General features: G+C 34.1%; 4 protein-coding genes across 4 annotated transcripts in view; 1 reads left to right on the forward strand and 3 right to left on the reverse strand.

Moving 5' to 3' along the window:
- Positions 1-9135, reverse strand: part of LOC149740420 (cilia- and flagella-associated protein 47-like) — a 34638-nt gene extending 25503 nt beyond the window's left edge. Inside the window, exons 1-17 of the mRNA XM_089871835.1 lie at positions 8948-9135; positions 8218-8372; positions 7348-7602; positions 6788-7016; positions 6456-6610; positions 6162-6298; positions 5792-5880; positions 5549-5689; positions 4954-5156; positions 4559-4744; positions 4071-4265; positions 3627-3724; positions 3010-3176; positions 2646-2765; positions 2256-2383; positions 796-927; positions 132-270 (exon numbers count right to left, since the gene is read on the reverse strand). Of these exons, the coding sequence (XP_089727961.1) occupies positions 132-270; positions 796-927; positions 2256-2383; positions 2646-2765; positions 3010-3176; positions 3627-3724; positions 4071-4265; positions 4559-4744; positions 4954-5156; positions 5549-5689; positions 5792-5880; positions 6162-6298; positions 6456-6610; positions 6788-7016; positions 7348-7602; positions 8218-8372; positions 8948-9097 (2679 nt within the window). The 5' untranslated portion in view covers positions 9098-9135. The remainder of the gene's footprint in view (positions 1-131; positions 271-795; positions 928-2255; positions 2384-2645; positions 2766-3009; positions 3177-3626; positions 3725-4070; positions 4266-4558; positions 4745-4953; positions 5157-5548; positions 5690-5791; positions 5881-6161; positions 6299-6455; positions 6611-6787; positions 7017-7347; positions 7603-8217; positions 8373-8947) is intronic.
- Positions 9136-9615: 480 nt separating this feature from the next.
- LOC149740421 (uncharacterized) lies at positions 9616-11286 on the reverse strand. Its single transcript, XM_089871845.1, has 6 exons — positions 11148-11286; positions 10807-10980; positions 10536-10647; positions 10400-10446; positions 10162-10297; positions 9616-10037 (listed from the first exon to the last, which is right to left on the reverse strand). The coding sequence occupies exons 1-6, from the start codon at positions 11178-11180 to the stop codon at positions 10015-10017; spliced, it is 525 nt and encodes a 174-aa protein (XP_089727971.1). The 5' UTR covers positions 11181-11286; the 3' UTR covers positions 9616-10014.
- A 31-nt stretch (positions 11287-11317) lies between these two features.
- Positions 11318-14379, reverse strand: LOC149740422 (26S proteasome non-ATPase regulatory subunit 4-like). The gene is made up of 7 exons (XM_089871843.1): positions 14218-14379; positions 13845-13985; positions 13313-13511; positions 12574-12704; positions 12115-12497; positions 11914-11969; positions 11318-11756 (listed from the first exon to the last, which is right to left on the reverse strand). The coding sequence occupies exons 1-7, from the start codon at positions 14241-14243 to the stop codon at positions 11571-11573; spliced, it is 1122 nt and encodes a 373-aa protein (XP_089727969.1). The 5' UTR covers positions 14244-14379; the 3' UTR covers positions 11318-11570.
- Positions 14380-15369: 990 nt separating this feature from the next.
- Positions 15370-16992, forward strand: LOC149740423 (uncharacterized). Its single transcript, XM_089871844.1, has 3 exons — positions 15370-15807; positions 15878-16077; positions 16319-16992. Exons 1-3 carry the CDS (start codon positions 15370-15372, stop codon positions 16572-16574), a joined length of 894 nt encoding a protein of 297 aa, XP_089727970.1. The 3' UTR covers positions 16575-16992.
- The last annotated feature ends 558 nt before the right edge of the window (positions 16993-17550 follow it).

The raw sequence follows: 17550 nt of genomic DNA on the forward strand, positions 1-17550 counted from the left end.
AATTTAAAATTTTCATGTTATTTATACAACAAATAATTAAAGCAGTTAAGAGATCATAGAAAGCACATATCTAAAGTTTTTCCTCATAAAATTGCTACAGTTTTAAAGGAGAATTTTGCAAAAATTTTTACCTCGCATTTTAGATCTTTAAAAGCTTCCACAGTTCCAGTAGCAGGGCGTATTGAGAATGCTGTTCCCCTGTCACTTAATACAGGAGACCAGGTGAACTCTGCAGGGTAGTTTCGTTGGTTGAACAAAGTCACAGTTGATCTGCAATGTAATTTAAAGAGAAAGGTAAAGAGAATGTGTAGGCTATACACTATGGCTGCTTAAGTATGATATGAATCTAAAACAGATGGCATATTCTAGTACTGCATTTCTTTTAACAAGATGTCATATTCAAGTCACCTAAATCATGTTAAATGTTTGAATATAGTAGGGTGGAGGAAGATAGGACACATTTTCATTCTATTTTCTCATCCCATTTGGTAGTAACTAAAGAATAATCAAAGAAATATAAAACAGTATCCTCACGACTCCCATAAACCGTTGTTAATTGTTTAAAACACGATTAAGATATTTGGATATTATGTGCTAAAGGTGTCCCGCCTTCCACCATCCTACTATATATAATAAGAAAATTATGTGATAAGAAAATATGACTTAAAAATTAAAAAAAAACTTTTTCTTTTATATAAAACTTACAGTAATATATATATGATGAAAACTATACTGAAATAACAAGCAAACCTAGCTAAAGAAAACACCAATGTTGTGTCTATTAATATTAAGCACCTATATCCTGCATCTGCTGGTAGACCTGATTCTGATGACAGCTCGAGAAAATCGGAAGATAACTTCAATGCCACGGGCACGATATCAGCAAGCACTAACACATGGCTTTCATGCTGCCGATTCACAGAGTAACTAGAACATAATAATCATTTTTTAATTTTTTCTCAAATTTTTTCTCTTCGAATTTTTGGTCTCTGGATTTTTTTATTCTTTGGGGAATTAAAAAGAATAAAAAATGAAATGAACGAAAGGACAGTTTATAGCAAAAAAACAGTAGTCGCTAAAACAGACTAACAGTTAAAACAATGTTTTAGTTTAATTGCTCATATATTATACCATGTTTCTCTAATGACTCAGGTTTGTAAGTCTTGTCATTCATATTCATATGATTCACATTACTGATGTATAAAAATTAAAACAACAAATGTAAAATTTTTTTATGTGCTTTTAACTCCTTAGGGACGAGTAATCCAAATATGCATTTTGAAACAGGTGTTTACAAAAATGTTCATAGGTTAACTTATAGTTGGTAAAAGTTCTTCCAGTTGGTTTTGTTTGAAAGAGGAAGGAATTATCTACCAATATAACGTTTGAAAAAGGCATCATAGCATTTAAAAGTTTTTACCAAACTTGATTTAAAAACCCTAAAGTATTTTTTAAGAAGATGGTTTATATTCTGCCCAAAAATCAAGGTTTTAACGTCATTTTGTCCAATAAAAGCGATTTTTTTTGATCTCTATGTTGCTCTGGGGCTTCCCCGTCTAAGTTACCGGTTAAAAATGTGGTTTTGCGTAAAAACAGCTATGTCAGCTGTTTCTACAAGTTTTTTAGGTATTATGAAACAATTTTTACATAAAAAATGTTTTTGTGTGTATTATCTAATTTCATTTTGCTTCTACACGTTGTTTCTACCTTTAAATTCATAATAAAACGTTTTTGGCAAGTTTTGTTAGGATTTTAGCGAAAATGAACTTTCAAAAAATGGCGTCATCAGGTTATAAGTGACGTAATTGATCCCTTTGACATCACCAACTCAAACAATCATTTTAGTTGGGTAGTAAACAAACCAGGAATCAACTTTGCAATAGATTCATTATGTAATTTTTACCTAAAAACCCTAATTACACATAAATACAAGATTTCTGATGATGTCATTCAAAATTTGATGACGTCATCAAAAAAATCAAAATACAATCTTGTAGCAATTTTTCCAAAGAACAAAAGTCTAATTGGTCATTTTTCGCCAGCACAAACACCTGTGTCGCTAGAGAGCAATATGTGACAGTCGGTCGAAAATGGAAAATTTGTAAAAATATATCTCGTCCCCAAAGGGTTAATACAACCTTATCATATTTTAATGTTTCCTAAAAATTATAAAACAATTATAAATTTACAGCCAAAAACAATATGACCCTAAGTATAAAAGTAGATATGTGTATTGAATTCACACTTCCACTAACCTGATTGAACGTTGAAACTTTCCAACACTGTTTGATTCAAACACGAGGGTAAACTGAGCTTTGGACTGAGCTGGTATCACTTGTGAAAGTGGTGACGTCTGTCGTAATTCTTTGCAGTCAATAGTTACCTGTATAAGACAAAGAAGATTTCAGCAATTTTGTTTTATCCTCACATTTATCATTGCATTGCGGAACGAACACGTATATGAAACAATACAAATACACACATGTTATAACGTATGTTGCTGCCCCAACTTACAAGCATAAACAATTTTAAAGAAAAAACAGGATATAGCGACAACACAACAGTTGCTAAAACACGTTTACAATTAAACACATATTTACATTTAATTAAAATATTTAGATAGTTTGGTCACTAGTGAAACTCACTTGTACATGAATAAAATGGTTGAGATTGTTTACAATGTGGAGTTGTTTGTTGTTTGTTGAACGAAGACAAACTTCACCAAAATCTATTGTTGGTGGTCCAATCACTACTTTGTGCAAATCCTAGCGATAAAAGTTAATTTTTACATTAAAATCAATATCAAAATGACTATTACAGGTATTTTTCGCAAAAAGCAATACCTATTTGTAGAATGTCAATTATATTTTAAATTAGGGCAAAATTCACTATTTTTTGGTAATTTAAAAATTATTCCCAATGTCAAAAGAAAAAGAACAAATTATCTGCTTTCAACAAAATCAATAGTCGAAAATTAACCCTAGCAAATAAATATGCTTTTATTTTTACCTGTGGTGACAAGTGTCTTTTGCAATCCTGTTTTTCAGCATATGTTGTTGGGACGGCATTCAAACCTTCAGTAACAGGGCGGGTTGCTGTTTTTCGCTCCTCAATCGCAAGTTGACGTGTGGTTAAAAGGCGATGTTTCTCTTTCAGTGGTGAGATTTGGTAGGGGACTGAATGAATGAATAAAGAAATGTTATTTTCTTCATCCTCGTGTAACCAGGAAATATTAGTGTTATAACATGGGTGTTCTGTTTTGTAACTTTTTGTTTTGTATAGCTGATAATTTAGACAATCTATTAGTGACCACTGTGTTGGTTAATTGCTGTTGAGTTGCCTAATTTGAGTTGCCTAAGGTCTTTAACGCCACAACTGAGAACATCCATGTTTCATTCATACCATGCAAATGATTGAATTGTAGATGAACAAGAAAAGTCAGTAAAAGTTACAAACCTCTTGTGTTGGAGTTGGAATACAGCATGAAATTTGAGTGATACAACACAAGTTTTACATAAATAACGTAATAGGAATGTTTTGACATCTTAAAAATTATAGTTGATGACAAGAAACATTAGAGTTGTTTAACAGCTGACTACTAAAATACCTCATTAGTGTTAAATTACCTGGAGTCTCAAACTCAAGTGCATTTAGCTTTGGTGGCTTTAAACCATCTGCAGGTTTCAAAGCAAGGTCCTTGTCATTGTTGATTTCTTTGTACTCTCTGTGGAAAGCAGTTATTTGTTCAGGTAAAAAATGCGCACTTTATACAGAGATTTTGGAAAAAATTTGTAAGACTTTAGTTGTGTTTCAGAGATGCTCGGGCAACAGGAAAAGAGAATACATTTTTGTACAAACCATTGCTGTCAAGCAAATTATACATCTAAATCAGCTATTCTGGCACCTTTTTCCATATTCCAAAGTTCTGCCCAAAAAACTCAAGCATGCCTAGGCAAGTGTAATAGGTTTAATGAATCATATTATCATTTTTGAGCAACACAAAATTCCTTCTGCTGAATATTAATTTCACATTAAATATTCCACCAGAAAAAAAAAAAACAAGTTCCTACCTTGTCTGTTCCTTTCTCATTCTTTTATCCGTGCATTCACGTAGGAAGTGGGTGTACTTGTCCTTATGTTGCTTCCGAGCATTTTCCTCCTCAATGGTGTATGCGTAATCAGGATCGACATACGTGTGTCGCTTGCTTCGCGTGAACGGAGTTTGATATTCCTCGTCACGCTTCGATGGTCGGATACTTTGAGCTCTGCCAGAAAAAAGAAAAATTTATTTTTCGCATTTTTTTTTAATTTAATAGATTTAATAAACCTCTTTAATAAAATTATAACAGATTAAAACAAATTTTTTTAACTGTTTCTTTAATCAGTAAAAAGATAAATCGAAATTCTTATTTGGTGAATGTGATATAACAAGCCAATAATTGCGGGCTTTGCAGCCGTGAGTGCTAACTGCTAAGTGAAATTATAACCGGAAATATGATACTGATATTAATGCCATTTGCATCTTTTGCTGTATAAACAGAAACAAAAACGCATTCACCTATCATTGGGAAATGCAACCAGAGCTTTTTTCACTTTATCCCCTCCCTGCAAGTGAAGCTTAGCATTGGCAGAATTAACGATCGTCGTACGAAGCTGCCCTTTCACTTTGTTAATGTCATCAAATGTAACATCGACAAACTGTCCAGTTTCATTTGTAACCAGTGGTGTTATACCTGGGTTCACTCTGTAATAAAATAATACTTGATGGGTACTGACACATGTGATTATGAAAAAAATAGGTTACATGATATTAAGCAAGCCACATAAAAAAGATTTACAATTGTCCGGTCTGAAAATTAATCTGTGCTAATCTGCATTTTAGCACAACCAAATTTACAAACCCATTTTAAAGGTTAACAGTGAAGAGCTAAAATTTCTTATTTAAAAACTAACTTGGGTTCTCTGTGCTTAGGAATGGCTATGGATGTTCCAACAAGTTGAATGGGAATGGTTTGGAATGAAGTTAATCTTAATCGCGTAACTTCCTCTGAGCCGCCTTCTTCCTTCGTTGCAATACAAACCTTCCCAAGGACATCAAGTAATTGAAGAGGTTGAAAAGTCCCTGCTTGGTTTGGTTGGAATGACAACATGATGTCCTGTTTAAACGTGCAAAGATCTCAACTATGTTTGCTAAATGTTTGAATTATTAAAGTAAAATTTTAAAAGTTAGAAAAAAAAGGGAAACGGTAAATCTATATTCTGTGGTTGACAAGTTATAGAAATTGTTAAAAAACAAACAAAAAAAGAAAGAAATATTATAATTAAGTTCCAATATTACACATTAAGTATAACCTAGCACATAAAAATTGTTCTTTAATGTATCTCCTAATACGAAAAATAATTTAAAAAAAAGGAGAAATGAAAAATTTAGAAAATGAATTGAGTAGAAAGCAGTAAAGTAACAAGATTTGAAATGATTGTTAAACTATTCTCTCTGACTAAACACTTAAACCAAAACTAAACAAGAAACTTTTCTGTTTCACTTTACCTGTGTTTTGCCTGGTGCTATCTTGGTTTGCACAGGAGTTGCGTTGAAATGAGCCACCTTTTTACATTGTATGTTTAGTGGCAGAAGTGCTGACTCATTTGTGAGAGTACACAATGCACTTGCATGGTCACCGCATAGTATCTGAATTAATAAATGAATAAAATAATGAATGAAAAATTAATATTATAGGCCTAATTAAGCACTTATGGCAATTTTTTTAGGAGAAATCTAATATTCGTTTACCTCTCCAAAATCAAAGGTATTGCTTGGTTGAATGTTAACCAGCACTGGCACGGCTGTTGCACGGATTGCAACTTCAATTTTTTTGTTAGCTGAAAATAAAAAAAAACATATATAACTGTTTTTTATATAATTTTGTTTAATGTTTTTGTACAATAATGAATGTTCTATTTTTTTGTAGATGAGGTTTTTATTTAGGACCTGGGATAAGACCAAATTTGGCCATTACCCCATAGCAAGAATGCGCATAGTAATCATTATATGTAAAACATTAATGTAGGACTACAAGTATTGTTTTAATAATTTAGTGTAAAATACATATTCTGCAGTGGCCAAGAAATCAAATAAAGGTATATAAAACAATAAAACTTACTATTTTCTAATTCAGATAAAAAACTGTCATTGCTTCCGACCATTTCAAACTTCATGAAAAGAGCAAAATCCTGACGAGGAGGAGGTTTTTCTGTCGCCTCCCATCCAACACTTGAGCTGTTAAAACGTGGACTGAATCTATGAAACAATAAAATGGTTTAATTGGATTCAGGAGTGTCGCACTCTTTAATTTAATTTGTGCACAATACAGTTTTATATCTAGAATATATAATTTAATACAACCTTAAAAAAATTATTGCCGCACAATAAAATACATGCTAAACTCAACACAAACCTAAAATTGACCGGAATTTTCTGGTAAGGACCAATAGTTCCTTGGTTTGGCAATACAGTAATAAGTGAGGTTAGAATATCGTAGGCTCGGCCACGGATTCTTTCCATGGGTGATGTTGCCAACATGGCTGCTGTTGATTTTGTTAAATCTGTTCCCTGAAAAACATGTTACAATTGCAATATATGGATTAAATGCAGTAATTGATTAAAAATCTAAATTTCGTGCTATTCGAATAACTATTGTGGTAAAATAAATGAGTTCAGTTTGTGATTGGAAAATTGATGCTACTTATTATAATAATGAGCCTTTTTAAAAACTGAATCATTGCTTACAGCTTCTTCCCCATCTGCCCCTTCCTCCAGCACAGACACCCATTTTAATGGTTCTGGTCCGTTATTGAAAAGATATGCTGGTTCAATACGATCTGTGCCATAGTATGCTGGTCCAAATGAAACACAAGACAAAGCAGACTGCTTATCCTGAGACAAAAGCTGCAATGATTGCTCCACAATACAGGCCTTAATTTGCAGCTTTGTGTCTTGCATTCCTTCCAATTGCACGCTGCAATATAAAACAATATCGAAAATTTCACAATTTTATTATCTACATTTTATTCTTATCAACATATATATAGGTATTTAGCCTTCATTTAAGATCATAATCCTGGGGTAAAATATCACAGCTTAGACATTAAATTGCTAGTGATAATACAGCAGGAACTGAAATTTTACATTATAATGTATATTTACTTTATTGTGTAGAATTCTGTAGTTTGTGTCAAAGATTTCATGAATTGAAGCTTAGCCCAACATTATCATGTAATAAATTTTGACCAAGATTTTAACAGCTTCAAATTGGAAAAAAAACTAGAAGTATGTTAAGCTCTCAATACCTTGCTGTTTCATTGACATCTCCTGGATTATCTGTCACAAGTTCCACTTTGATCAACTGGATTGTTTTCGGATTTACTTTACCACTGGAGGGAGTGATAACAATGGGTTTGGATCCAGTATAAACCACTTTGAATTCTCCGACTAAAGATCCGTGGTTGATCAATGCAACTTCCTGGCTCAACACGCGACTGTTGGCGACCACCATTCCAAAATCAACTGGTCCTTCCACATCAAGTAGAGGGGTGGGGGTGTAACTGTTTCAAAAGAAATAGTAAATTAAGAAGTTACTATACATATGAATTTAAATGAATGAATGTAACTTGCTTTATCTTCCCCTGGCCAGAAAACGAAGTTGTAATCCTTGGGTACTAGTTACCACGTATATAACTTTTATATGTATAAATTATATAGCTATTTTTATATGTATACATATATGTATATATTATATAGCTTTTCAAGGGCACATACGTCCTCGACAGTAGCGGGGCGGGCCTTGAACTCATAATCTACGGGTTAGACGCAGGTTTGGTAACCCCACTGTGCCACGATGCCAGACTTATTTACAAAAAATCAACTTTATATAAGCTGTTACAGTCGGGCATGTTATGACTTTGACTAAGCTCTTGTTGCAGCATCTTTTATGAGAATCAACATAGAGTTACTATAAAAAAACAGGACTGGAAAAGAACTTCAAAAAACCAGTTCTCAAAATATAAATTGCCAAAACAGCTCAATTAGATGTAAAAATGTTTTATGTTGTTGTAAAAGCAATATTATAACCCAAGAAATGCTGCTGTGTGTACAAAATTTTAATTACCCAAAACCCAAATTACAATTAAATAGTGTGAAGCCAACTACAATGCACTTACGCATAAAGTGGTATTTCAATAATGTCATCATCAACTGAAAGAATGATTCTGTCCCGAGCATCTTCAGCCACGTCATTAAAATATTCAACTGATGCTTGAATTTCCAAGCCAGGAGCAACTGGCTTCTCTGGGTTGGTTACATGAAGCTTAAATTTCTGTGGAACACACATTTTAAAATCATAGATTTTGTTTTAAAGGTTAGATATAGGGCAATTTTATGGTAATAGGCCAATCCTGGCTTAAATCCCTTAAGCTTTTGGGTATTGAACCAATCCTGGCTTAAACCATAGGACCGCTTATGGGTTATGAACCGATCCTGGCCTAAATCCTAGAACCACTTGCATGCAACAGTGCAGGACTTCACATACGGAATAGAATGGGGCAGTATATGAACCCAATTCTACAACTTGACCTAGGGTTAAAATGCACAAATGTTGGCAGCATTAAAAGTTAGAATAGAGTTTTAATTAATTTATCAATATCCTGGCTTATCCATTCTTTGCAAAAGTTATCCATATTTTGCACAACTATCTAGCATACGCTTCAGTCTAATGCTGTACCAGCTACCAGGTAGTTATTAGGGTAAAAAACATGACAATGACAACAGTTGTATTAGGTAAATGAAATAAAATTGTTACAAGAACGGTCACAAGTAAATAAAAGTATTTCAGCTTTGTTAGCATTCATTCCACATTGAAGCCAGCTGAAAAAATACTAAATTCCAACTTACATTTGTTACTGGTGCATGAAATCTTATTCTCTTGCTGAATTTACTGACGTTTTGAACGACTAGGTTTAAGGTGAGAACTTCATTGATCGTTGCGTCAACAAACTCCACAACAGGTGGAGATATTCTGATGCCAACTACATCACCTTCCATATTTACATAGTTTTCTGCGAAAAAACATTGGCAGTGAAACGTTTATGTTTAAGGTATGTCTATGTCTAAAGATATAACTGAAACTTTTCTGTTCTACGTATAATCGATAACATATACATACCATTGCGATACACAGTGGTAGCAAAAATGCTGCCTTTAATTTAATCAAACTGAGGTCTTTGGTAAAAATAAAAAAATATACTTTTGTTAAAGTTCGTAAAATTTTAATTTCCAGCATCTACTGCGCTGTACTGTTACCATGGTTTCCGTGACATCATCTAGGTGGCGCTAAACAAATTTAATATTATTTTTGGGGGATACTACATTAACTACTTTGAACCAGAGTTCGTATATGTATAACATCCGTATGTTTATATATACGGACTCTGCTCTAAACTGTTTATTTATCAACCGAAAATCGTGATTTGTCAATCTTTATATTTGTAGTTGTACACAAACGTATTTTTAATTTTGCTTGTCATTAAGTAGAAAGTAATAAATGCAAAACCAAAGCAAAATGTGGGCAAGTTGGGTTTTATTTACAAAAATAAATAAGCTGCATTATTCCACAAAACATAAAACAATGTACAATAATCATCAAAAATTCACAATATACACGAAGAGTGAATTAATCTGATGTTTTAACGGTACATTTATAAGTACAGGGATCTTTTTTAATGTCAACAAATCTAATACGAAATAAATATTTTAAAACTCATGATTGTAAAAATATGTTAAGTCCTATTGGTTAAAAGATACTGTGTATAAAATAAGTGCATAATAAAAAGGAGACATTTTGAACTTTTAACTTGTCACAGTAAAATAAATTTCACATTACACTTTGTACCTACAATATATTAAAACAAGCACAAAATAGAAATAAATGGCAAGTGAAAACTCTTATGAAGCACAATACCTTAATTTCCATCTTCTTCTTGATCTGTTATAAAAGAAGATCTTTAAAATGTAAATTCAGTTGTTTATTAATTTCCAATTACAAACAGGTAACTCCAACCAGGTTTTGTAATTTTTTCTATTCGAAATATTATGGTAGCTATCTTTACCTTTGTGCTTCTCATTGTTACCTACGGATGACACTTCACGAACAACAGCTTGAACCACATCACTATGTGGATTCACACCTGGCAAAGTCTCAAGGACGCTTTGAAGGTATTCTGGATCATTTACATTATCATTGGCCTGTAAAAGGAACCATAAAATAGACTTTTGCAATACTGGAATCCCATTTTACCACATATACGCAGCTCTGAACTTTCACGGGTGGTAGGTATATTTACAAACCTTATTTAAAGAACTTGATTGCATTGAACTTTCACGAATTTGATCTTCTGTTAAGGTACAAAACATAATCAAGTTTAATGTTAAACTTACTAAAAGACAGATTCTAAGAAGTAATTTTTTATTTTTATAACTTTACCTGAAAACACCTTTATTGCTTCCTGAACCATTTCATTACGTGGGTTCACACCAGGAAGTGTCTCCAGCACACTCTGGATATAATCAGGATCAATTACAGCATCATCTTCCATCTAAAATAATAAAGAAAACCTTTTAAAAATTAAGTTATAACAACAGCAGGTTTAAGACTACTTCAAATTTAATCCTTATTTAAATTGTGAACATGCAAACTGTGGAAGAGTTACTAGGTCTAAACAATGTAATCCTTTAAAAATTTTGTGTAAATTTACTTCTTCTTCACTTGACACATTATTCTTTTCATTTTGAAGTGAGTTTTCACCAAGGAGAGGGTCAGCTATTTCTTGCAGGGCACGTTGAATAACCTCACTTCTTGGGTTTACTCCAGGCAAACTAATAAGTACACTCTGTAAAAACTCTTTTTCATCCTGGTCATCTGTATCCATCTGTTAAAACAACGTATTATGCAGGTTTGTAATATTTTGTGCAAAATAATACGTGAAAGTAGTCAAAATAATGTGAGCTTTTATATTGCATTTTGTTGATAACTTAATTAAAAGAAAAGTCTTTTTCCCAAGGCAAATCAAATCGCTTCATAACTGCACTGCAGTACCTGTTCCATTTCCTCATGTGCTGTTTTTGCCATGTTCTTGGCTATTAGCTGTTTTCATCAATAACACAATGGTACTGAGCAACTCAGAGAAAGCCTATTTTAATTCACAACTAAGCTAAACTGTAAAGTGAACAAATTGATAGGTTAGTTGTGCACTTAAAGCAGACACATCATTGGAACAAAGATTTATTGTTTACATCGTGTTTCTATAGCTAGTGCCGCAAACATTTAAACACCATGCAGTACAATGAATTTTAAATACTACGTAAATATGTTTGTGTCGAAACAATGAGATTCATTACATGAAAGCAGCTGCAGTTTAAATTTATAGACAATAAAATTCCTTTTCATAGCATTATCTAAGCTTATGGAATGAACAGTTTCCAAGTATTCATCAGTTTGTAAATCAGTGGGACGTATCAGTTATTTGCCATCTTTTTTTGATGAATCATCCTTTTTCTCTCCATCTTTTCTTTGTGTGAACTCTGTCATAGCTTGTTGTACTGCTTCACTGTTTGGGTTTACACCGGGCAAACTCTCTAAGACAGACTGCAGGTAATCAGGATCAGCTATTACGTCATCATCATCATCTTCACTATCACCCTCAATCTATAAAGGCAGGGAATTTAAAATTACTTTTATTTGATAAAATTTTGTACCAGTTGATTTTTTGGATGATATTTTAATTGTTAAAATTTTATAGTAAATATATATTTTTTTAATCTTCATTAATGAAATTTCATAATAAAAATTGATACAAACTAACCTGTCCTTGGTATCCTGCCGCAGATTCTGTTTCCATTGGTGTCTGAGGAACACTATCTGAAATTGTAACAATTTTTTAAACCCAATTCTTTGCCCTAGTTTAATAAAGTACTTTATTTACCTTGGCAGTCCTACACATGCAAAAATACACTGAATCACATTACAACCAAAAAAAGTATTAAAGTAATAAAACTAAACTGACCTTCTGGTGTTGCTTGCATGGACATCGTGAGTGCATAAGCAATCTGCTCATCCTCTGTCATCATTGCGATGTCCACTTCTCCTGTAGGAGCAGCAGGAGCTGTTGCTGGAGGATCATCAAGCATGGTCTCCTCACCGCCTCCAGCCGTTGCTGGAGCAGACTGCGTCTCATTTTTAGATCTTCTCGCCTCTTCTTCTTGCCGGTGACGTTGCTCTTCAAGAGAAACACGAAGAGCGAGAGCAAGCTCCGGATCAGCATTAGGATCAAAACCCATATCAAACTCTTGTGCTCCGGATGACATTGAGCCTTCTTCTACAACAATAGGAGAACTTCCTATTGCACCAGATAACATAGATCCAGGTGGAATGGTTACCAGATGTGAGCTATTGATTAAGAATACAAATTTGTATTACTGTTTTGTAAGAAGTGTAACTACCAATTAAAGAATTTGATAATTACCCAGCACCATCTTTTCCATTTAAAGTATTAATGAAAGAAATAAGTTTGTCTGTGTTGCAATCTTGCTCTCCAAAATTAATGACATCAACCGAAACCTTTTCTTTCTTTAGCTTTTTCGCAACTTTAATCATCTGTAAAACAATATTGTAGTGGTATGGTGGTATGTATGTATGTAACTTACTTTATCCTCGCGTGACGGGAAAACGACAGTCGTTATCACACAAGTTTAACACCTTGTGCCAGCTTACGAGTTACCATGTATGTTACTTTGTGGGTAATTATTTTTTAGGGGATTTTTGTATTTTTTTTTATGTAAGGCCGATAATTTGGACAACCCCATTAGTGACTACTGGGTTGAAGCAATTGCCGTTAAGTGTCTTGCAATTGCAATTGCCGTTAACCTATGGGTTACAGGCTGGCGCGCTAACCACTATGCCACGTCGCCAGACAAACATTAATAATCCTAAACTCAAGTTCTGAGTAGTTGCCAAATGCAATAGTGGATCTCGATAACTTGTAGTGTCTATAATAATAAACCCAAAGGTTAAAGACAAAGGTAAATAGCTTAAACAACAACCATATGTAATCTAAGCACATATTTCAACTATCGAAACCCAAATCCTTTGCCATCCTACATTAAGGTTGGTAATAATTTCAAGTTGAAACTTGGTCATAATATATTAAGCGAATAAGTTGAAGCACTTGACAATTGACATGGCAGTAATTTTAATTCGAAAACCTCTTTTTCATCTTCTTGTATAGGGCTGCCTATAAAAGCAACGATTCTAGTTTTGTGGTTCTTGCTTTGCCGATGTTTTAAAGCCAGATGAGCAACTCGTAGACCATTTAACAACTTCATTTCACCCTTGGGTTGGATGAGATTAAGTTTGGAAAGAAGTTTTCCGGAGTCGGTCGTAAGAGTGACATGCACCTGGGTACTAAAGAAACACAAACTGATGTAAAATCTACTTGCCAATCGGTTATAATATTTCTTCAGAAAATACTAAATAAAGGTGTAAATATTCGTATATTAAATTAGCAGTAGTTTCTGCACAGTGTGTAGCTGGTGCACTCATAATTTTGTTTACTCTTCTTTGTTATGCATCACCATGCTATAATTTATACCAATGCATGCCAATTAATTAAACAGTAAACCAAAGTCTTTAAAAAAAAGTATGAATTCTTAAAAAACGTGCAAAATATCATCAGAAACGGATATAAAATTAAAAATAAACTTAAGAATAAAATTTATAAAATACAAAACATCCTACTCGGCCATTGAAAGCAGTGCCACATTATTTTCTGGATTTGAACGCAGTTTTGTTCTACATATCATGTTTGCAGCATCCTGCTGAGCTTGAATCCTGGTTGGCAGATAATCGCCATTTCTCATAAACTCACTGTTGTCAATACTGTTAAAAAGTTGTAGTAGTAAAAATAAAACTGTCTTTATATTTAAGCTTATTAAAATTTGACTTCTTTTATTAAAACTGACTTAATATTAAATGGTATACAATGGCGTATAAATATAGACATAGGAGATACAGTAAATAAAATAATGATTTTTTTTTATGTAGGTTGGCTATTTCATATTGTAGAAGATTGTATTATACGAATCTTAACACAGTAAACAGAAACACTTACCACAGTACGGTGCTTTCTAAAACCATAGCTTTGATTCGTTTCAAACTAAATTTCCTAGTTAAACTTCAGATACCGCAATTGTTTCAAATGTTACTGAAAATTTGTTTTGTCACGATAACGACAAAGTACTTTCGTAGTTTAGTTATGCGCCGCAACCAAAGTATACACAAGTTAAAGAAATACCAACAATGTTGCCCCCGGCCCCGTCGCTAATCATTAAGTAACAATTTTATTTTTATTTTTAGAAATCAAAAGACGACTGTATTTGCAGGTAAACCACAAAACTTTGTTTTCAGCTCGTTTTACGTCAGAATCTGTATATAGACATGTTTATACACCGACCCTGTTCCAGAGCCATAACCCTGTACTACGTATTCTGGTCCCAGCAACCCGTAATAATGCACCCAAATGAGAATCTTGCATAATGAGATTGACTCGGAACCCAATACCTCTGGGTTACAGGCAGCAGGCGCCCCCACCACTTTACCGTGGCGCAGACATAGCACACACATATTCAGCAGTTTCGCGACTTGAGGCCGATGATGCCACTGCTACAACACCAAATCTCTTGTACGTGTGTTAACATAGTTTAATAAAGAAAAGGTGCTACTAAACTATGCTGCTATTTACGAAAATGAACAGTGCATGGCGTCACTTTTAAGCTTCAGGCGAGTGAGTTGAACCACAAATGCTATACGTCATTGGCCCAGCCAGCAGCCAATGGAATAAATAATTAAAATCGATATTTCCAGAAGACAAGTAAGTTAGTCTGTCTGTTTATTGTTTGGTTATTCAATAACTTGATTCACGAGGGACTTACTGGATTCTTGTTGAACAGTTTTGAAGAGAAAGTTCTGTCAGTATCAAGTTTAGCCTTTTACTTTATAGTATATACTTTTTGTTGTGGCGCTTAAATGGCTGCGTTATTAATAATTAAACAGAGCGTTCGCTTGAACAAATGTAAAGTGCTGTAGTTCGTGCATAGTAATTTTTAATCAGTTAAAATATGATTGTTCTTACGTTTAACAGAATGCTGGTAAATTAAATGTTCTGCTTAAAATGTAAAGTTGCTTTTTAGCTGGTGGGTCAAACGGGTATATATACTACAGGAAGCTGTTCAAGTTAATTTCTGCCATTTTTAAATCAGAAATAATGGCTACCCTTTGTGTAAAACGTAGAAAAATACTCTACGTTAAAGGTTATGGGGGTTTCTTTGGATCAATTAATAGTCAAAGTAATCAAAACGAGGGAAAGGTTCGAACAGCTTTTAAAGATTGGTTCAACGTTTCAGATGAGGATATTATAATTCAATCGAACCGCGGCCAGATTAGATTGGCTTTTAGAAGAGCAAGCCTGACTGTTCCAGACAAAATGATTGTTGATCTGAGAAAACACATTAATGAAGCTATGGACCTATGCGACTGTGACAAAATACATCTTATAATTATCGCCCACAGTCACGGAGCAAAATGTATTATGGATACTTTCCACAACTTGGGAGTTCCGCCAATTCAAGTAACCAAAATATATCAATCGACGGCAATTATTACATTTGGACCGACCGATTTGGTGACAAAATCCACAGCGAAAGTAAGTGATTCGGTTTGTTAATATGCCCTTTTCAGTTTTCTTTCTGAAAATGTCATCCACTTATTTTTAGGTTACAGGAAACTTTTACTTTAAAAACGACTCGATGGTGGATCAGTTTCGCAAAAAATGGACCACACATGATTGTAACGTTACGCAGCTGGGAGAGTTTAAAAGGTTAACAGAAGACACCTTTGAATGCTCATGCTGTCACCATAGAACACCAGAAGCTGATGCACAACATGAAGAAGAGGGTACAATTAGAACGCCGTGGTAGGTGTCTTAATTATATTAGGGTGGGGTAAGATAGGACATATTTTTATTCTCTGTCCTTGTCTTTTTTGGTAGAGTAAGCAAGAATATTTACAGAATTATATAACTATTGAATGACCGGTGATTCTATAAAAGCGTAGTTTAATATGAATACAGTGACTTTGTGCATCTTGATCTGTTCCTAAATCTTTGGAGTATAGGTAATATTTTAAATATATATGTAGTTATTTTACCTTTTTAGCGAAATGGTTCCAAATGCAGTCAATGCACCAGTGCAAAAGGTGGCCGCTGTGGGGGCAGCTGGTATTGCAGTAGCAGCTGTTGTTGGAACTGCTGTGGGAGCGGCGGCAGGTGCTGGTACCGCTGTAGCACTCGTTGTAGGTTCCCTTGTCAATGCAGTACGAAAAGAGTATCGGAATATAAAGGCACATTTTATGGGGGACTACATTTCCTGCAGAAGCTTGCAGTTTAAAATAAGACAGATGTTTGGATTGTAACTGGTGCGATGTTACACAGTACATTTAAAAGGACCTGTCAATTTTGGGTTATAAAGTATGAATTGTTCCTAAAGCTGGAATTTGCTGTGTCATATAAAACAGTTTGCTCTCACTTATGCTTCTATGAGAATTGGCTGTGTTCTGGGCACAGATTTAAATATTAAGTTGTCCAAACATAATAATGCAGAACTTTGCTTTGCAGGAATGAACATAATTTTTTTCTTTATCCTTGCGTGGCCGGAAAACGACACTCGTTATAACACAGGTTCATTTGCTTTGTGCCAGCTTACGTGTTATCATGTATGTTTTGTATGTTTTTTTTTTTATGTATGGCTTGTGATTTAGACACCGATATTTGCAGCAAAATAGTTGGACCGTCGATCGTATATTGTGGCTAAAATAAATAGTAGCAAATGTTTTATAATTGCTATATAGTCTCCACTCTCCACTGAATAAACAGGATTGCTGGTTGGGTTAACTGACACCGTATTGATCCGACTTCATATACAGGCTTCAGCGGGGTGCTATATCTACTGTAGTACTAATTGCTTTTATAACAAGAGACCAAACAGTTCATGATATCTTGCTATATTTTATTCCTGTTTCTAGTATAAGAGTACACGATACAGGATCGGGCAATTAAAAAGCTTACTTGACGGCCGGGCAAGGGCTCGTAAGAGCCCGCAATGAGCCTAGACTGACCTCGAGGTCCCAGTGTCGACAGTGGCGTTAGTTAGTTCTCGTTCTCTCTTCTCGTTATTGTGTTAAAGGGCCTAAACACACCCCACGTCACTTTTATTTTTTAAGGTAAATTCATAAAGCGACCGTTTTATTGATTCCAAAAATACTTTGCTTATTAAAATTGGTCCAGTATAGGCGGAGATATTCGTCCTCAAACAGTGATCTCTAGCGCTATATTTTTTTTACTACGAGCTCCGTGATTGTGACGTAGGAACGTACTAGTCACGTGACTGAT

This window comes from Ciona robusta, chromosome 2, assembly GCF_009617815.1.
Source record: "Ciona robusta chromosome 2, ASM961781v2".
Lineage (NCBI taxonomy): Eukaryota > Metazoa > Chordata > Ascidiacea > Phlebobranchia > Cionidae > Ciona > Ciona robusta.